Source organism: Hydra viridissima, unplaced genomic scaffold, assembly GCF_058129835.1.
Source record: "Hydra viridissima isolate aposymbiotic clone 2 unplaced genomic scaffold, HvirCarnegie_v1 scaffold_16, whole genome shotgun sequence".
Lineage (NCBI taxonomy): Eukaryota > Metazoa > Cnidaria > Hydrozoa > Anthoathecata > Hydridae > Hydra > Hydra viridissima.
In genome coordinates, this window is record NW_028324315.1 from 8,221,387 (window position 1) to 8,244,143 (window position 22,757).

The 22,757-nt window shown below is 27.6% G+C and overlaps 1 protein-coding gene and 1 long non-coding RNA gene across 2 annotated transcripts; both read left to right on the forward strand.

Annotated features, from left to right (window-relative positions):
* The first annotated feature begins 7,238 nt into the window (after positions 1-7,238).
* Positions 7,239-12,504, forward strand: LOC149877909 (uncharacterized). The gene is made up of 3 exons (XR_016447881.1): positions 7,239-7,681; positions 10,923-11,140; positions 11,876-12,504. It is a non-coding gene; the product is annotated as an uncharacterized LOC149877909 (long non-coding RNA).
* On the forward strand, positions 7,688-10,436 carry LOC149877910 (uncharacterized). Its single transcript, XM_090073690.1, has one exon. The coding sequence runs from the start codon at positions 8,273-8,275 to the stop codon at positions 10,064-10,066; it is 1,794 nt and encodes a 597-aa protein (XP_089929816.1). The 5' UTR covers positions 7,688-8,272; the 3' UTR covers positions 10,067-10,436.
* Positions 12,505-22,757: the final 10,253 nt, after the last annotated feature.

Consider the following 22,757-nt stretch of genomic DNA (forward strand, 5'->3'; position numbering starts at 1 on the left):
ATCGCTAAATATTTAAAGATACGATTGCACCACAAAGCCGAATCGATCAACGATTTACGACATAAACGTATACGAAGTGTATTAACAAAGCAAATTTTATTTTCGAATCAATAAGAAGTTATTTTGTATATTAATGTAACGCATTATATAACACATAACTTTGTATTAACTGTTACGTTTTTTATGCTAATAAATTTATGAATGCATTTAAATTTAATACAAAATAGTAATAAATTTAATAATAATGTTTAATAAAAAATAATAATAAGATTTAATACAAAAATTAACATTTAATGTTAAGTTTTCTATTCTAAAAACTTTATTTCGTTTCTATCGTGTTTTTTTTTTTTTTGCCCAAACGTGACGTCACGCGCTAAAAGATGTTGGCTTCAAAATAGTTTATGCGCGGCGTATCTATCAGTTTATATGATCGAAGAATTAACTTCAAAGCTTCAGTTTTTCAAACATTTGTTACTGAACAAATGTTACTTAAGTTTAATGAATAAAGTTTTCTCTGTGTTCTGACAAAAATATTAATACTAAAAAACTTTAAGCTACTTTAAGACTGTAGTCTTCTCTTAAAAAATTTATTGGAAAAGTTTTACTATATTAACATATTTCCTTATATTAACATATTTCCTTATATAACTAAACAAAAAAGAGGTTGCATAAGATAAAGTTTTCTTCAGTGTTTTTAATGTTTAGCAACTGCAAATTTTTCTTAATTTTTTGCTGTTCTTATAAATATTTTTCTGTCTCCATGTTACCAAACACTAAAAAGTTAACTTCATGTGTAAAGAATGCACTTTTGACATTAGCAACTTATTACATAGAATAATTAGTATTAGCTGTTTTCCGAAAGATATTGACCTTACAAGATTGAAAATCAGAAGTGAATCTGGTAACACTCTTAAGTATATTTTTAAAGTCACAAGCTTGTTAAACCTCAAATGGACAAAGCTACCACCTAAACATGTTTCAAGCTAGATAAAGCTCTGAGTTTTTGTATTTTTATTAAGTCAGAAAGTATACAAAATGTTATGCATGTGGAGAAAATATCATGAGTCTTAAGTAAAGATTTATTAGTGTTTCATTTTTAATAAAAATTAATTTTAGACAAATCATTTTGTTACGAGTAAAACTATTAAAACTTTTACATTTATGAAATACAAAGATTCAATATATACAGTGGTGATCATAGAAATGGCAAACCCCACGATATTTTCTTTTATATTGTATTTCTGTGTTGTTAATTTTAATACCATTTCTTTTCTTTTTTTTTTGTTAATTTACAAGCTGGAACTTGCTTTATTGTTTGGATGTAAATACAATGACAATAAAAACTTTTATTGTCAAATTTTGTTATGTGGGCGTGCTCAATTAAATAGCAGATGCTAGTGAAGAATCCCATTTATTAATAAAAATTTGAGTTCCTTAATAAAATTCTTAAGTGAGAACTGGAACAAGGTATTTTAAATGATATTTGTACATTTAATTTGTTTAATGTAGTAACTGAACATGGGGTAAAACAAAAATTGCTCTGTAGTAAAAAATAAAATTAATCTTAAATATGCTATCAAATGAACTTCGTATTTCTCAAATTTTGCGTCAACTAGGTTCCAGAAAGTTGGTTCAAAACTGTCTTAAATATTGAGAAATGAATACCACTGATGATTAAGTTCAAAAGCCATGGCCAAGAAATACTTTAACTAATATGGATCGCCAAATTGCTAGCATATCTAAAAAAGACCCTCTTTTAATTTCTCATGAAATGAAAATCAAAATTGAAGAACAGTATCGTAGTTGTGTCAGCTCAACCATTTGTTGCTGTTTGCAAGAAGCCAACCTTATTAAATATGATTTTTTTTTTTTTTTATGATTATTTAATGAATATTTTTAATCAATCCACATTTAAATGTCTACTTAGAACATTTAGAAGGAAAAGAACTTACCAAAACACTTTATCATTTAAGATAAAACAGCTTACAATTGATTTACTGATATATAAGACCAAAAAAATTACAACTTTTAGTTCATTCATAAGCAGTGGCGGCCGGTGACATTAAACTTTGGTGGGGCCAGCAAATATTAACCAAAAAATATCGCAAATTTTTGAACTTAGCGATGTTTTTAAGGTTCTTTTCTTCAAGGGCCAGTTCAATGAGGCCCTGCGGTGCGTTTTTTCGTCCCATCTGAAAGCACTACAAATTCTGCGCGCGCATCAAAAATAATATTACTACAAACAAAATAAATAGGGCCAGTAAAAATCGGCCCAGCCGTTATTGGCAATGAATTAAAATAACGCTACAATACTTTGAATAAATTGCAAATAAACATATTACTTATAAAGTAATATAGTTTAAAATTAGAACTAACTTAGAACTATTTATTTTTATAAAACCTGTCTGCAAATAGTTTAGGCTAATAGTTCCATGTTTAGATATATATAAATACATAATTACATTACCAAATACTTTATCTTAAATAAATATAAGTGGGGCCGGGCCCCTAAGGCCCCTATTGACGAGCCGCCACTGTTCATAAGACAGTTCCTGACAACAATCTATGAAATAAATATAACAGTCTTCATAAAATATTTACAAAAGTCTCTATTAGCTGCTTTGTGTTCACACTCAAAAACTTTTTGAAATGGTGCCATAGATCACTGTTTTTGCGTTGAACTTCTTGTCACATCATGTATTTGTTAGGCTAATGAAGAACAGTACAAAATACAAAATCAGCTTGAAAGCAAAAATATTTTCTTGATAAGTGTAAAAAAAGAACTGCAACCAAGAAAAGTACACAATTAACCTTTTGAATTTTTAGAATGCGTCTCATTGTCAGACTGTCAAGTTGTCATTTTTTTTTGAAAAAATGTTGTCATCTTTTTCATTTTTTTATTGATCTTTTTTGTTATGTAATTTTTTTTTTCAGTTTTTTCAACTTTGAAATTTGAAAAATTGAAAAAAAGAAAAAAAAAAAAAATAGATGACAACTTAACATGCTTGTTTTCATTTTTTTATTGGTCTTTTTTTGTTATAATGTTTTTTTTGGTAGTGGCAGTAAAGCGAAGATAAAATAGAAATTTAAAAATGCAAAATTTAATTTTTTCTGCTACCATGCTTCTGTTTTAAATACATATCTTTTGAAGTATAAAAAGATATGAGCATAAAACATTCATGAAAAAGTTTTTCTTGAAATTTTTATTAGAAGCTTATAAAGAAAGTTTTTATTGTGTTTGAAATGAAAAAGAACAATTATGTTATGGCTGCCAAACCACAACAAAATGTTTGAGCTAAACATATCATCATAGTAATTTTACTATTTTCCAAAAAAAAAGGTTTTAGCTTGAATTGGCGTTTTAATTATATTTATATGGTAAATAAATCAGAAATGAAATCAGAAAAGTTATTTTCCCCCTTTTTGAGTGCTCAACTTTGTGTTTAAATTTGAACATTTTCTATTTTTTCATTAAAGTGTTGTATTTATAAAATGTGTTGTTGAACAACAAAATCAAAAATGTTCAATTTTAGTTTTCTGTTCATAACGAACTTTCTGTAACTGCTAGTATTCTTCTTTTAGGATAACCTATGTTAAAACACCAACCAAAAATGATTGACATTTTTAAATCAACACTTTTGTCATTAAATAAAAAGGTTGGGAAAGACTGGATGATATGTTTGATGAATGTTTTAAAACTTACCATATTCTTTTGACACTCTAGGTTTAATTGGTAACACTTCAGTTAAAACAACTATTAAACAAAGCATTGTTGACCTCCAAGAAACTGATAATAATCTATACAATTTTCCTGACCCTAACAAGTCACTAGCAAGCTCTTGTGATCAAGAAGGTATGATATATATTTGTATATTTAAAGCACTTGTTTTAGAATTTCTACTTTCACTATTTTGTATTTTTTAGAAATATTTTTATATTTTTACCTTCAAAATGTTTTAAATTATGAAATATTTTATTATCAAGAATTTCTGAAAGTTTTTTAATTAATTTGTAAGTTTAAAAGTATTTCAAACAGTTTTCAATGTTACATAAGTTAAATATATCTTGAAAAATTACTATGAGTTTTGGCTAAAATATTTGGACTAGTAATTTATGCCATTGAACTGTAATTTTTCTTTGCATAATTATTACTATTAAAACAAACAAAATATGATCCAAAATTTTCTTTGATTATTTTCTGTTTTTATAAATATGTTACTACTTTTATGTATGTATGTATGTATGTATGTATGTATGTATGTATGTATGTATGTATGTATGTATGTATGTATGTATGTATGTATGTATGTATGTATGTATGTATGTATGTATGCATGTATGTGTGTATGTATGTATGTATGTATGTATGTATGTATGTATGTATGTATGTATGTATGTATGTATGTATGTATGTATGTATGTATGTATGTATGCTAGAAATTAAAATAGTGTGAATTAAAATAGTGTGAAATTAAAATAGTTTTTAACTAATCCTCTTGCAATCCGACTCCAATTTTTCTATCATTAGTGCCATGATAGGATTAAATGTTTTAAATTCAGATGATAGTTTCTTCTCTAAAAATTTCAACCTATGTTGAGTTTCAAAAAGAGTTTAAGGTTTTTGTAAGTTTAATGACCAGAACTTCAATTGTATTTTTGCCAATATTATGATAATATTGTTAAAATAAATTCAATTTGTAAAGTTTGCAAAAATTTTGTAACTATTTCATGATTTTCACTAACACACTGAAACCAGTGCATTATATCTTTATTATATCTACTTTGTGAAGAAATTCTTAATGTAGATATAATACAGTGTAGAAGAAATTTACAATGAAAATGACAATGATCAACTGAACTTGGAAATATTCCTTTAAAGGATTAAAGAAAAATGTGTATTTGCATAGTTTTTTTTCCATTTCTGTTTTTTTTCTCCATTTATTAAGTTTGGTATTTGTAAAAACCTACAAGTTTCTAAAATTATTAGACAAATTTGACAAAACTCAAAAGTTTTGCAGTCAAAACAAAATTTTAGATTAAAGTTGAGCTTATGCAGCTCTAAAGCTTTGCGTTTGTATTTTTTGTTGACAATTTCTCACTTTAAGGCGTTAATCTTTCTAGCAAATTTAACAGCCTTTATTCTGATAAAAATATAAGTGTTATAATATAGGGGACAAAAGGGTTGTTGTGATGAAGGCTTAAAAAGCAAATTAAAAACCCTGTAAACAACTGTTGGCTTTGTTTTTAACTATAGGATGATGTTCTAATAACTTTTGATCAGATGAAGGGGTTCTGAATGGAAACTTAGTGTACCACTGACATTTTCAAGACTGCACTTTGTAAATGCATTTAATTTGTTCTTTGTAGTAGATGAATGAAGAGAAAAACTTTTCTACCTAAAGTGACTTTTTAATGAGTGGGTATTATTTGTTGTAAATGTTAGAGCTTCACTAAAAGGGATGGTAAAATAGTTGTGTAAGCACTGCAAATAATTATGTCTTCATAGTAATTTGTGACAATTGCATCTTTAAGTAATTAATTTTTTAAAAATGTAAGAATGGATTGAAATATGTATTATAGTAAGCTATATTATTACTTTATGTAGTTACAAATGCTAACCTGTTTCTATTTAGACGCAGATGCAAAAGTAAAGAATATTATAATTGAGAAAGTGACAGATTGGAGAAGATTTGCACGTCTTACTTGTTGTAGTGATAATGTGGATGCTATTGTTGAGCAAATAGATCATGATGTGACAGGAGGAGCTAAGTCTAAAACGGAAAGATTTCTAACAAAACTTGTTGAACTCCACCCAAATGATTACATAACTTATATACAGAAATCTCTAAAAGCTATAGGAAGGAATGATTTGCACCAACACATAGCCTCTATATGTATGTTTCTAAAATTTCTAGCATGTCTTGTTTTTTTTTTATGTTATTTCCACAAATAACTATTATAACTATCTTTATTTTATTTTCAGTTGCAAAGCAGCATAAAATTGGTAAGCTTTATTTTAGAATGCTTTTTTTTTAATTAAATAGACTTTAGATTTTTGATAATTATAATACCAATAATTAATAATTTAATAATTAAAATAATTAAATTAATAATTTTGATAATTATAATTTCTAATACTACTAGCTATGCTAGAAATTCTATGCAACTCACTTAAATTTAAAAATCTGTTACTTATGTGTTTATAATAATATTGCACAACACTTGTTGCCAATAGCAGTTCAATAGTAAAAATGCAAATAAAAAAATAATAGGTTTAATTTAATGACAAATAAAAGACTTTTAAAAGAGATACAAGCAGCAAAGAGTGCAATAAAATGAAAAAAATTTATGTTTTAGCAGAAACAAAATTAACCCATGCTAAATAAACAGAACTAATGAAATTTCATTGAAGTTGATTTTCTCGATTTAATAGTATTTCATTTTTTTATAATAATTTTTCTATAATAATTTGCATTTAAAATTTATATAACTAAATGTTTTAAAAGACATAACAGCAGCAAAGAGTGTAATAAATAATAGAAAGAAATTATTTTCTAAAGAAGTTATTTGCAGAAATAAAACTTAAAAAAATATTAAGAAAGTAAAAAGATAATAAATAATAAATAAGCTGTTTTTTTTTTATTTAATGTTGCATTTTTTAAGTAATTCCAAATAAAATAGGAATAATTTTTACTTCAATTATTTTATGTAAAATCAATTTTTATGACAAAAGAATAAAAGTAAAGAATAAGCTATATAAGGATTGAAGAAATAATTATAATAAGCTTTGTTTTATAAAATGTTAAAAAACAAATTACAGTTATGTTATTATGTGAAGCATCAGAGAGAATTTTTTTTTATTTTTAATTAAAAATTCAAATAATTCAATGAGGACTTATTACTTTTTAAATTGGAAATATAATTTAAAAAAAAAAAAAAAGATTTTTTAAAAATAATTATTTTTTTAATTTAAAAGTTATAATAATTACAATTTCAAAAAAAAACTTGCAAACATAAGTATTAAAATATATTTTAAAAAAAGTGAAAGTTAAGGAGAATTTTAAACTTAAATATCAACTTCAAAATAAAAAAAATTGTATCTAGAAAAAATTTCCTTTTATTCTAATACATTCATTTATGTGATTTGGTATACTATCAACCAAGTTATGAGCAATAATTCAAGAAACATTGTTGAGATGATGAGTTACAGTTTTAATTAAGTCATTTTTGTTGAATAATTGTTGTTTTACAAGCTGTTGGTTTGACCAGAATCACAAATTTTCAATACAGTTGATGTCTAGACTCGTGTAAGCCAAGTCGTTGTATTGATTTTCTTTTGTTATAACCAATCAATTACATGTGGTGTTTTCTTACTGAAAAACCAGGGGTCACTACTATAAAACTCATTCCGATCGGAACTTAAAAAATCGTAAACCCGATGAATTTCATCGGATTCGACAAAATTGGCGTAAACCCGATAATCCCTAATTGCCTCTACTATAAACATTTTTTTTCGTATCGTAAAAACTTTCCGACGAAAATATTAGCGGATTCATGAAAACCAAAAAGATATTATCTAGTTAATCCATTGTTTTTTTCCATTTTGTTCTGTTTATATTATAGATAGTTGTGCAAACTTTCAACTAAATGCTACAAGAAAAACAAATTTCAAAAAAGAAATGTAAGTAAACCCAATATCCTTATCTTAAATATACATTATACTTATTTCCAATTATAAATCTTTCTGTGCAACTACCACAGTCCTACGTTCATATGTTTTAGGAGTTTTAAGACGTTCTTTATCAATTTACAAGGCCAGCTAATCAATGTTTTATTAAACGATTAAAACCATTAAGGTGGTCTACCCCAATTCAAAACGTACTTTTTACATTTTTTTGAGTTTTTTTTTTAAGTGATTTTTTTTAATTTCAGTTATTGTAGAACATAATTAGAGCACTTTTTTTAGTTGAATTAGTATATTAGTAGGTCTAATTGATCTCTTTAATAGGATAGATATATTTTATTTACCTAGCAACGCCCATAGCAACCATTTTTCAAAGAGTATTATAAAATTAGCATTTCAAGAATCAATAAATACATAACAAAAATAAAACTGTTTAGTCTTACATGAGTTTTTGATAACTTTGGCTATATTTTAAAAGCCTATCGCGATGTGCATTTACTGTAAAGTGGTATATAAAGTGACAACAGCAGTACAGACATTTAAAGTTTAATTTTAAATAGAAGTAAAAATTGTAAGTTCTTCACAAAAATGCCAAGATCTACTAAATATGTTAAAAAAAGAATATTTCGAGGTAACCAACATGTTAGGAATCAAAGCATACATAGTTTTGAAAACAAAAAAGGAAGTGCAAGTGAAAAAAAGTTGCAACAAAATGTTGACTTTAACAATGTAGAAAATGAGCTTGATGAGGATAATTACAATATTATAATAAACTTTAAAGTTTTAAAAACAATGTTTAATAATTGTATATGTAAAGAGTGTTGTTCAAATGATGGAAAGCTGTTACTAAAAAACAATTTACAAAACAAAAATGGGTTCTCATACGAGTTACAGTTATCATGTGATACATGTGAATATATATCAAAGTATGATACATCTCTTCAAAGTTATAAAAAAATCTTAACCTCTCCAGGAAAACCTGTTGCAGCTGTAAATTTTAATGCCATTGTAGCTTTTAGAGAACTTGGCAAAGGTTATGAATCTTTGCGTACTTTTGCAGCATTGATGATTATGCCACCTCCTATGACGCCAAAAAACTTTAACTATTTGACTAACAAATTATACAAAGCATATGAGACTGTTGCTATTCAAAGTACTACTAGAGCTGCATTCCAGACCAGAATGAATCTTTGTGTTGATCATAATGAACCTATAAATTGTCAGGTATCTGTTGATGGTACCTGGCAAAAGCGTGGACATCAATCACTAAATGGTATTGTAACCATAATTTCAAAAGAGAATGGAAAGTGCTTAGATGCCATTGTTCTTTCAAAAAAATGCAGAGGTTGTTTGTACTGGAAAACAAAAACCCTTAATCCTGGATATCTTCATTGGAGTTTAAATCATGTATGTGATGCTAATCATGAAAAATCATCTGGAGCAATGGAATCATGTGGGGCAGTGATATTATTTTCTCGATCGATAATGAAGAATAATTTAAGGTACACTTCATATATTGGGGATGGTGATACCTCTTCATTTACTGATGTTGTTTCCTCAAAACCCTATGGCAATATAAGTATTGAGAAACTAGAATGTGTTGGTCACGTTCAAAAACGAATGGGAACTCGTCTTCGTAACTTGCGCCAAAGTCAAAAAGGGAAAAAACTTATTGATATTAAACTTGGTCAAATTAGTCTAAGTGGCAAAGGTAACATCACAGACAAAGCAATAAATTTGTTTCAAAACTATTATGGCATGGCCATACGACAAAATGTTGACAATCTCTACAATATGCAGAAATCCGTATGGGCTGTGCTTTTTCATAACTCTGACATTGAGGATGAAAACGTCCGCCATCAATTTTGCCCAAGGACAAAAACAAGCTGGTGCTTGTGGCAGTCTGATAAACTAACTAACTTATCTAAATATCAAAAGAAATTGAGCCTTCCATTAGCTATTCACAAAGTTTTAATTCCTATATTTAAAGATCTATCTAATCAAGATTTACTAAAAAAGTGTCTTCATGGTCAAACACAGAATAATAATGAAAGCTTGAATAGTGTTATATGGAAAAGATGCCCAAAAGATATATATGTTAGTAAAAGGTCTTTAGAACTATCTTTAAATTCAGCTATTATTTCGTTTAATGATGGTTTTCAAGGAGTTTTAGAAGTGTTTAAAATTTTAGGTGTTAACACTGGGAGGTTTATGATTGATGCTTCTAAATTACATGATGCATTACGTATATCAAAAGGAAATTATAAATCCACCAATAAATGCAAAGTTAGAAGGCAAAAATTAAGAGGAATTAAAAAAGGGTTCTTAGATAAAGAAGCAGAAGAAGAACCTGTATCATTTTATGAATCTGGAGCTTTTTAAATAAGATTTTATTTTTGTTTTGTGATTTTCTCCACATTAGCTTTTTAGCGAATCAAATAAAGTTAAAAAAAGATATCTCCTGATTAGCTTATTCTTTTTCTTTGAAATTTTTCCAGTTTGTTTAAAATATATTGGAAGAGGACTGGTAGCAGAATATTTATTTTTGCTTTTTTTTAAGTTTGTGTTTTTGGTCATCAAACAGTGAGACCTTCACGATAAAACAAGGAACCATTATGGCAATGCCTATAACTTTTGAAATATTCCAGTTAAATAGATAAAACTGCTAGGGTACCTGAGTAAACATGTTAGTAGCTGAAATACCAAAGGGCATTAAAAAGGGTCATTTACTTCCTGAGAAATCTTTTTTTTAAAAAACACACCAAAACAGGGAAAATGTTGAATAAATGAGGCAAATTGTAAGATTTTTTTTTTTTTTTTTTTTTAATACTCTTTTTTAGTAAAAAGCAACATAAATAGACTAAATTGAAAAATATAAAGTCAATATTAAAGAAATTCATTTGAATTGGGGTGGACCACCTTAAATAGTTATAAGTAATTTTTTCACTGTAATTTTCCTATGTTATAGACATACCACAAAGGCAATAATTATATGTCATAGAACTTCCAATAAAAAAATTTTTTTTTTCTAAGGCATAACAAAGACAGGCACACAGCCACAATTAAACAGTAATTTTAAAGTAGTGAAATTATTATGTCATGTTAAAAAAATTTTCATCACATTACATCAAAGTTGTTCTTTATTGTTATTGTTGCCTGTTTATGTTGACCCTATACATAATACTATTCTCACACATAGTTCATTATATTTAATGTGCTTTAATGTTTTTTATCCAAGGGGACAGAAAAAAGACGCCTACATAGCTCGAGTGTCATTGATTTGGCAGACTGGATTAAACAATTCAAAGATGTTTTAATGAGAAGATTTGGTGGAAAGTCACAGATGGCTCAAAAACACCAAAGGTTAACAATCTTGAAAAAAACCTGGGCATCTGAGGCTATCTTTTCTAAAGCAGTTGCAAATGGACTCCCCATTCCAAACATCTACTACCTGAGGCATGTAATAATTTCTTACATTTCCAAAAGTATTCTAAACCTAGTTTAAAATTAGATTACCAAGTTTTATTCACATGAGATGTTAGTTTGGTTTGTTAGAAGCAGGATCCATTTTGACCAGACAAAATGTATTGGTCCTGAATGCAACCTATTATAAACCCTTAAAAGGAAGCCTTCGCCACTTCTACTACTCTATAAATAACAATAAATACCTTTAAAAAGCATCAAAAAACATCCTAAAAGTTGTTCTAGCAAACTAAAATTGAACAATTCGATTCCATTTATTTAAATTTTTTTAGGAGAAATTAAAGTAATAATCAAGCTTGCTCTGACCAATCGAACAAATTTATTTGTTGTCTCATGAAAAGTTTAGTTCTCTTTTTAATCATTTAGTGTAAGTTTTGTAGGAGAGAGAAAGTCAGTGGTTATCATATCCTTGATAATCTTACTTTATAAAAACTATTGCTTTAGTATCACCTGTCTATGTTGACCCCTAGATGCCATTTACACATTTTGTAAGTTGGAAAATTTGTGTCATTTTTACTAAAATAAAAATTGCCAGGCATCAGTTTTAGTTACCTGACAATATTTTAATATAGTAAAAGTGACCTATTGCCCAAGGTGTATATGGTTCCTAGATGGTGCAAAATACTGCAACAATGCAATATCATAGTATAGGATGTAATCAATGTTGTAAAATGTTACAAACTTAAAATGTATTATTTAACTATGTAGGACTTCTGGGACAACATCAAACAAGTGACTACAAAGAAGGTGACAGATTCTAACAAAAGTAGTATGTGGAGTCAAAAGCTAATACCACTGGATGAGATTGTTTTTGACATTAGACTCAAATAGTTCTATAGAATATAGTACAACTATTCTAGAATTAAATTCTGAGTTTTTATATTCAAATTCAGTGTGTTCTACTGCAATATTAAGAAATCTAGATAAAAGTATTTGTAATTGGCAAAGCAGTTTCTTTCATTATTAGTGACACTAACCTTAATAGTCTCTACTTTTGCAAATAATATTCAATGATTAACTTGGTGTTTGATATTTGTGGAGAAATTCATATGAAAATAGAGTTTGGTCTGAAAAAAGTAGGAAATTTGTTCGTGCCCAAATTCATTTTTAAATTTCTTACCCACTGTTGATTATCTGTTGTCGAGGTGGACAGTGAAAAATGAAATGCGGAACTTATTCTAATTTTGTCAATGAGAAATGTTAGAGATTGAGTTTGATTTTTGTTTTTGTTTTCAAAACAAGAAACTGTTAAAAAAAAAAGCTAGCTCAAATTATCGGATTTACGATTTCCGCTACACAAAGATCGCGTAAACTTTAATTGGGTTTTTACGCTGAAATTAGCGGAAATTCCGAAAAAATATGTTTATAGTAACAACCCGCTCATTTCAGCGGGTTTCAGATGAAATGGTCGTGAATTCCGATCGGAATGAGTTTTATAGTAGTGACCCCAGGTCTTTAATTGGTTTATCAAGAATATGTAAGGATGGCTAAAGATAATCACTAAGAATTTTGACATATCTTTTAGTATCTAACATCACACAATAAAAAAATTAGACACCTTCATATGGCATATAAGTCCAAATACCACTGGAACCCTTGCCTTGCTCATTTTAGCACACAAACTTTTTTGTATTTTTACCTGGTTTTTCGACAAAGCATAACTCAACCCTTAGAATTATCACCTTCAACATTCATTCTTATCATTACTATTATCATTATTATTGTTATTACTATTGATATTGTTGTTGTTGTTGTTGTTGCTATTATTATTATTATTATTATTATTATTATTATTATTATTATTATTATTGTTATTGTTATTATTTTTATTTTTATTATTATTATTATTATTGTTATTGTTATTGTTATTGTTATTATTTTTATTTTTATTATTATTATTATTATTATTATTATTATTATTATTATTATTATTATTATTATTGTTATTATTATTATTGTTATTATTATTTTTGTTATTATTATTATTATTATTGTTATTATTATTATTATTTTTATTATTATTTTTATTATTATTATTACTATTATTGTTATTATTACTGTTATTATTATTATTATTATTATCATTAACTATTAATTATTATTATAACTATTATTATTCACTCACTGATAAAATTTTATTTGTTGTCATAACATTTTATCATAAGTCATTTTTATTATCATAATTGATCTTGTATCCATCATTTTATTTGCACAATTTTACTTGGTAATGTTTGCAAGCACAAAAACAGTTGTACTTACATATAGCCTTTAGATGAACTTTAAGAGATCATTTAAAAGCATACACAAATAGAAGTTGCATAAACAGTATAAGTAAGGTTAATAATAATGTTACATCATCAAGTTGTGCTTCCTACAAGTTATTACCACGTTTATAAACAACATAAACAACACAAAATGTTTTAAAGTTAAAACAAGTAAAAAATCATTTTATTCTCTAAAAATCATTTTATTCTCTAAAAATCATTTTATTCTCTAAAAATCTCAATAAGAGCACAGATTATTTGTTATCTTTTTTTCCTCAAGGTTTAACTCAAGTCATTTTGGTGAAAAAACCAAAACAAAAATCTTTTAAAGTGGATTCATTTTTAAGCAATGAAATAATTTTTTTTATGTTTTGAAAAGGGGAATTCTAAGTTAAAGTTTTTATTTTACCATACGATAACTTATTCAGTGTCGTTGACATCAAATTCATTTATCATACAGAAATTTTTTGAGTTAGCCACCTTTGGTAAAACGTTACCTTAAGCTTGATTATTAGATGTGCTATTTTAAAAAATAAGTTGAATTTCACAGCAAATTTTAAAATGTTTTTCAGAGAACTTAAATGGATGAATTTACATGGTCTATTAAAAACTCTCAGAAAGAATGTTTTTTATTTGATCCACAATATTTTAACAGCTCTCAGGTAATGTACAAAAGTTGTGTTTTTAAAAACAAAAGAAAGAAAAAATATTTATATCATTATTATTATTATTATTTTTATTATTATTATTTTTATTATTATTATTATTATTATTATTACTATTGTTGTTGTTGTTATTATTACTATTATTATTATTATTATTATTATTATTATTATTATTATTATTATTATTATTATTATTATTATTATTATTATTATTATTGTTATTGTTATTACTATTATTATTAATAATTGTTATTATTGTTATTATTTTTATTATTGTTACGCAAAATGTTTTATCAAGTGTCTAAAAAAATAGTTTTTAAACTTAATACTGTAATAAACAATAAACAATTAAATGTACAATACAAGAAAAAAATTCATCACTTAAAAAATAATAGAATTTTACTTATTAATTATAATAAAAACAGTACATTTTTACATCATTTTAGTTAAAGAAAGGGGTGAGTGTGTTTTGGGTCATTGTCCTGTTGAAGCAAATAACCATTTCCTAATCTATGTCTTTAAGCTAAACTATTTAAATTAACGTCCAATTAATCAATTAACAAATTAGGATTAATTGGTTCATCAATAAACTCTAATTTACCATCAACTTTCCAAATTATACAACCCCAGACCATATTACCTTGTTGTATTAAATGATTGAGGTGGTTAGCATATAACACTGAGACTATGGTTATAAGAAAGTTCCTAATGGCACTTTTATCTGAAAACGTTATTTTTTTTTTTATTTTTTTTAGATATAAGCAAAGCACTGAAATCCCATTATCTTAAAATCTATAAAACAACAGAGCAACTTGTACATAAAATGATAACCCCTATTGATGTTGAACTTTCTGATAAGTTTGTAGAACTAACTTTGGTTGATGCAAATGAAGTGGAGAGAGATGCTGTGAATTATTCTGAAAGAAAATATTTTCTTCAAAAACATTTGAGTTATGAACGAATAAGTTTGCAAGAAGTATTATCAGAAAATCCCTCTTTATTGCTGATTTCTGGGATTGCTGGTATTGGAAAAACATTATTTCTTAAGAAATGCCTACTTGATTGGGCAAAGGGTTCAATATGGAAAAATATAGATCTTGTGTTTTTTCTGGAATGCAGGCAGTTAAATCTGTATGAGGATATTGGCAGCATAGATGAGCTGTTAAACTTTTTTTACAAAGATTTTGTAGATGGCTTTAATAATTTTCCACATCTCTCAATGTTGTTTGTGGTCGATGGCTTGGATGAGTTTTTCTGGTTAAATGAACTGTTGAAACATGATTCCAAAAATCTGAGTCAATATCCCATTGTTAATTCATTAGCAGATACTTTAAACTTTCCTAAAGCTAAATGCGTTATTGCTGGAAGGGTTGGTGCTGTATCAAAATACAAGTACAAAGTACGAAATAAGAAAGATAAGTTAATCATTCAAATAATGGGTTTCAATAACAATGGAATTAATGATTATATAGAGAAAAATACAAACAAAAATCAAATTGAAAGTGTAAATAATGTGCTTGAAGAATCTTATGCTGCAAAAGCTATGGCATCTGTGCCATTTTATCTAGCAGTTATGTGTGCAATCATTACTTCTACATCAAAAAAGTATTATTCATTTAACACCATGAAAGAGTTATACTGCTGCATTTTTATATACTTTTTACAAAAACACATCAACAAAAAGGAGGAGCCAATATGGAAGATGATGGAAAGTGCAAGTGTTAAGGAAAATATATATAGAATTTGTAAAGTTGCTTTTGAGTTGCTGAATCAGGGCAAAGTTGTTTTCACTGATTCTGAGATGAAACAGATTTGTAACATTGATGATCATGATGATGATAAAGTATTTGGTTTCATTGAGAAAATTGAGTCACATGTTGGTTATCGGTATCAGTTTGTTCACCTCACTTTAATGGAGTTTTGTGCATCTGTACATGCATACATTAGTTTAACTTCTAGTGAGATAATGAGAGACAAAAGGATTCAAAGTTTAGTGCCAATGATATGTGGATTAACTAATAGAGATTCCAGCTGCTTTGTTAATTTTATTGCCAAAATGAAGAAGTCAAGAGAACAAGATCATTCATTGTTAAGAAAAGTCCTTCGTAAGTTTTCCTACTATTTTACTTTGTGGATTTATTAGATCTTTCTTTTAAAGTCCCAGTACACAAACTGATAGAAAGTTTGTTTTATTTTTTACCTACTTTTTGGTAGGCCTTAGTTTACATATAAAGTAGCATGCAAAAGTTTATAATCAGCTAAATTTTTCAAGTTTTTTTATAACATTTTGTCTTTTCACTGAAAATGAATGAGATTTGTAACAATTGTTCCAATGTGATTAAATTGTATAATTTACTCAAAAAAATTATAATTTGCAATGGAAGGAAGAAACTCAAATTTTATTGAAAATTTGAGTTTCTTCCTTCCATTGTTCCAACAAATTTTAAACCGTTCCATGCCCATGAAGAAAATCAAAGTTTCATTGAGAAAAATGTATTCATATTAAAATTAATTTACTGGAGATAATATTTAACTTAAATTGAATTTAAAAAATAATGGGAAAGTTTAAGAAATCGTCACGAGAAAAGAAAAGTATCATAATACGTGTTGTAGAGAAGAAGATTCCTTATTAGCATATTTCTGAGCTTTATGATGTGGCTAAATCAACAACTAGCATACTAGTTAAGAGGTATAGAGACCAAAAGACACTTGAAAACAACCATCGTCCAGGCAGGCCAAAGATAACTGCAGAACATCAAGGCAGAACTTTGGTAAGAAAATCAAAACATGATCCCCGCAAAAGTGCTGTTGAGTTAAATAGTATTATGAGCCAGAATTATGTTAAGTGCAGCGTAGATACTACTAAACTTAGCCTGCATCAACATAATTTGTTTGGTTATTGTCCTGCTAAGAAACCATTAATGTTGTTAATTAATTGCTTAACCCAAATGAAAATTGCAAAAGTTCATTTGGATTGGACTTCAAAAGATGAACAAAAGTCTTATCCAGTAACGAATCAAAGTTTTGCATGTTTGGTAGCGATGGTATCAAGTACATGAGATGTCTTAATGGTGAAAGATTTAGCTATTTTTTAGAAAAGTTTAGCTTTTTATAAACTTTTGCATGCTTGTATATTGTTTTAATGTGTTTTTGAATTGGTTGTAAGGGGTAGGAGAGGACAGAAAACAATGTGATCTGTGAGGTAAAGTTTTGGATATTTGTTCAAAGAGCAATCAGAGGTCTTAATAGTTTACCTTTAACTGAATGTTACTATTCACTGATTGTTTAATAAAAGTATTAAGATAAAAACTTTTTAAATGTTTTTTAGATAATTAAAAAGGAAGTTAAAGTATGCAAAAAGATTTAATTTAATTTAATAAGATTAAATTTATTTTTTCACCACTCACAAGGCCCAAACAAGTTGCTCTTCTTCATTTAGACATTTTTTTCAAATATCAAGTTGTTTAACATGTTTCTCATTGTTGCAGGTTGCTTGATGTCTGTAGTTGAGTATCAGGGCTAGGAAAAACCACAGCTCTGTAAGCAATTGCATTACCCGGGTAATTTACATGTGTAAAATACCCTTGTAATCTTCAAGTTTTGAGTAAAGTCCATTCAGGTAAAGCCTAATTTTATTAAGAAAACTTTACTTGGAAAATTTACCTGAATAAAATTACTTTATGGGTAAATTTTTTTGCAAATTGCAAAATCAAACAAAGTTAGTGGGAACAAGTTTTTAATGCTGACTGTAGATTCATGTCTTCTTTATTACTTGAGATTTATGATTTCTTTTACAAAGTAAAGATTTCTTCGAAGAACTATCAAGATTGTTATTGACTTCATCCAAACCCAATTTTTAAGTCATTGATGCTGAGACTCGTCTTAAGTGCACAGATAAAAAAATTTTAATAAAAAACAACAATTTTTTTGTAAAAAATTTAAAAGTACAAAATTTTTAAAAATATTAAATACCTATGTCATTTTAGATTAACCTCTTCTCAGGTAATTTTTTTCAGATAAATATTTTTCTATCGGGGTAGCAAAAAGGTTTTAAAAAATAAGTTTTATCTGGAAATACCAATTTAAGTCTTTACCTGGCTAAATGGTTTTATAGAATTGGGTATAAAGTTTTGAATATTTCCTAGGTTTTTTCAAAAATATTTTTAACTTTACTGTAGTGTCTAATTGAGTTTAATAATAATATTGGGTTGGCAACTAAGTAATTTCGGCTTTTTAGTCATAAAAAGCATGCTTTATTTTTTTTAACAACCAGTTAATCTTATGTACTTTAGTTTTTTACATTTGATACAAGACATATTGAGGTACTTTAGATACAAGTGGTGCATGAGTACTTGTTTACATGTCAGCTGTGCATCAGTTTTAAAATGGAGTGCAAAAATGAACATTTTTGTAATGGTTAGCTTTCTGAAGTTGATGATGATGAAATCAAAGTTATGGTTCAAGATAATTGCTATATAACTGTTCGAGAGATTGCAGAGATGTTAAATGTATCTCACTCAACTATCGAAAAGCACTTGAAAAGTCTTAGACTTTTTAAGAAGCTCGATGTTTGGTTGCCTCATGATTTAAAAGAGATTCAATTGACGCAACGAATCAACATTTGAGATATGCACCTTAAGCGCAATGAAACTGACCCTTTCTTGAAGTGAATCATTATTGGTGATGAAAATTGGGTTGTCTACAGCAACATCATTTGAAAACGTTCATGGTGCAAGCAAGATGAACCATTACAACCACATCAAAACCTGAATTGTATCAAAATAAGATCATGCAGTTAATATGGTAAGATTACAAAGGTGTTGTGTATTTTGAGTTGCTTCCAAAGAATCAAAAATCAATTCTGAGGTTTACTGTTAACAACTAATGAATCTGGATGAATCAATCAAGGAAAAATGGCCGGTATTGGAAAATCGGAAAGGAATAGTGTTCCACCATGATAATGCAAGACCTCTCACATTTTTAGCAACCCGTGGAAAGTTATTGGAGCTTGGTTGGAAAGTGATGCCACATTCTTCATACAGCCCTGATCTGGCACCATCTGATATTCACCCATGTTTCGCAGCATTCCCGTAAAGTTAGGATTGGGCATAAGTTGCGCAAAACTTACGCAAAAAAACAACCTAGTAGTTGGTTGTTTTTTTTAATAAACCAAGTTTTTGTAATTGCAAATCTTTATTAAGGCATATTTTTCCGAAGATGAATTCATATAACTTCTGTAACAAAAAAATAAAATTGTTAGGTAAAAAAACCTGAACTAATAAAATAACAAGCTGTTATCAAGTTCTCAACTCTCATAAATTATTGCTGTGTAGAAAATAAATAACTGAATGCCTGCATGATTTTTTGATGTTTCCGGTATGACACTTTTTGGTGCGTTCTTGTTCTCAGGCTCCAATCACTTCTTTATATTTGCAAATCAATCTCATTCTACATAAACATGAACATACTTAAGCTTATATGCCTAAAAGTGTCATATCTAAAACAAAGTATCCTGCGGGCACCCATGCAACAATTTAACAATGTATCATCGCCTTCGACTTGCAAACATATAGTTTTTGATTTGTGTTCTTAAAATACCAAGTCCAATTTGGTTGGTTTGTGCTAATTCAGGTTGAACACCATGTACATCATCTTCATCATTGTCCTCAAAGTTAATGTCATCTGGAATTTCTAATCCTAAGGATATGCAAAAGTTTTCCAGTAAAGTGCATGTAAAAAATATTTTGCAGCAAGTCGTTGGGGTGTACTGAAGTGTTCCACTACTTTTTTGCAAACACCTCCAACGACTTTTGAGACATCCATTGGCTCGCTCCACATCACTACGTACCTGACTGTGAACTTTGAACTTTATTAAAATATATTTCCTCTAGGGTAGTTGGCTGATTAAACGGTATAATCATGACTGATGATAACCCATATCCTGAGTCTGCAAAAAGGAAACCTGCATTTGAATCATATTCTAATGTCTGTCAAGACATCATGGCACGATGCAGGATACTTTGCAACAACAACTTTCCATCAGCATCAATGACAACATAGAAAAACAAAATAGAAGTTAAAAATCTTTAAAATGTTAAAATGTTTAAAAATCCTGAGAGCAGCAAAAACTTTTTTGGGAAACATTGTCATCATGTTAAAACAACTGTTCACCTTTGGCCAAAACAAAACATTTTTTTTTTACATGACCTTTTATCATAAACTATATGACCTATAAACTATATTATAATATTGTAATAAGTTTTTTTTGTTAAACTTCAAATTTTGAACTGTTTTTAAAAAATGTTTTTAAGCAAAGTTTTTAGAAGAACAACTTTTGAAATAATTTAACAGATACATATTAATATAAAAAGAAAATCTTTTAGTTTAGCAGCGTAAAATAAGTTGAATATGCATCACACAATCAATGACTGTCACAGAGAAAATGTAATAATGTATATTTGATATTGTTAACGTCTTTTTGATGTTTTTTATTCTGCTTTAAATGTTATATTTTTATTGTTTCGTGTTATGTATATGTTTACTTTATTTGTTATATTGTTTCCAGTAAAGTACTATGACACAATAGTACACACAGTAAAAACTACATAATGTTAGCTTAACTAAGCAGTCTACTCATCACCTTTGAATAAATTAAGATCAAGTAAATTTTATAAAAGTAAATTTTTTAAGTTAAATTTTAGGTAATTAAATTTTAAATAATTTAACCTCCTTTAATAAAGTTGTATAAAGTGAAAGTATAAATTTATTTTACTCTTAAGTGAAATTACAAATTTGAATTGCTTATCCTCCTTTGAAATATTAACAATTCTCTAGGTTTTTAAGACAAAATAAGTCACTTTGTAATAAAACATTTTTAATAAAATATATTGCACAGTTTAAAGGTAGTTTTATTGTTTTTGACCATAAAAAATATAACACCAATTTTTGACTATATTACACTACCAGAACATTTTTTTTTGACCATAGAAAAACACCAATTTTGACTTTTCAAGATTACAAGACCATAATATAATAAAAGTTTTGAAAAAAAGGTGAATTCCTTATTACTAAGGAACGAGTATTGATATATATATGTATGCAATGTATAATATTCCTTTGAGATTTTTATTTGGAAAAAGACTTGTATAAACGTTTTAGAGGCAGGAGGTGATTTAAAGTTTTGTAGTTTCTTTGCAATTTTTTTTTTTTTTTGATCATAACAAAAACACCAACTTTGACTTGGTTTTAACATGGTTTCAGGACAATAACATAATTAAAATATGAAAAATAAAGTTGACTCCTTATCACTAGAGAATATTGATTTTTTATGCCGAAAAATATCAATTTACAAATTTCACTTTTTAAACTTTTGCTGAGCCACGATTTAAATTTATTTCCCTTTCCTTTTTTTGTTTTCATTTCTAATTAAAAAAGAGGTTTTTTCTAAAATAAAATTTCATGCATCGTGCTTTTTTGGTTTTAGATTTGGTACCAAAAAGTGTTAAATATGGTAAGAATTGTTTATTATCTTAATTTGTTAAGGGAAGTTTTTACGTGATCAAAGCTTTGAAAATGTGATTGCTTTATTTTTGAGAGAGTTTCTTCAATTCGTTCACTTCGTTCTTCATTCGTTCACATAAGTTTAAAATAATTGATGAATTAGACTACTTTTCTTCTTCCATTTGCAAAACCATTGAGCATTTCTAGCTAAAAATGATATTTTTTTTATAAAAACACGGGAAGAAACTCTTTTGAAGAAAGTTTCAATAGCTGAAGGGAAATAGTGAAGATTTTTATGACTGAGTCTTTTCGGTCTGTTTTACGAAGAAAAAACAGACCGAAATTGCAAAGATTCAGTATTTTACTAATTGTAGTGTCAATGTTATTATCAGTTGCGTTTGTTATCTAGTTAGATGGATGGTAAATAGTTATTAGTTATCGGTTAGTTGGGTATCAATAGGTTAACAAGGTTTATAAGACAATTGTAAATGTTTATATTGAAAAACATTTTCCTTGTAAATTTGAAACCGTAAAGATTAATTGAAGTATTGTTCGTGTGGTTTGACTTGAAATGATTTGATTTTATGCTTTCACTGATCCGTTGAAATTCTTTGTGAAAATTAGTTTTCAATGTGATAAAAGCCCATCAGCAGAATTTTTAAGAATCATTTACAGTTGTCTTTAATTTACTGGCCTTCGAAAATTGACTTCGTTCGACCTCATCAGTAGATCAACTCTAGAGGGCGATGCACCCAAATAACCTCATTCAAGATTTATGTAAACTCTTTTGTCTAAACAATTCTCTCTAAAAACACCCATCCCCCACCCCTCACCTTTAAAACTTTACGGAAATGTTTCTTTTTAGAAGTGGAGAAAAAATGGAAAAATCAACTTAGAAACATCTATTTTTATAAAAATAAATCCTTCCTTTTATTTCGGGACTTTTGGACTAATTGTAAACCCACATAAAATTAAGAAACAAGAAAAACATTGCAGCCCCTTTTAATCAAAACTTGAACCCTCCTAACCCTGCTCTTGATTAAACTGAAACATCCTATCCTCTCTTAAAACAAAAAGCTGTGGACCAGCATTTTTCGATCCATCAAGATTTACAGTAGCGTGTAAAAGTTTATAATCAGCTAAATTTTTCAAGTTTTTTTG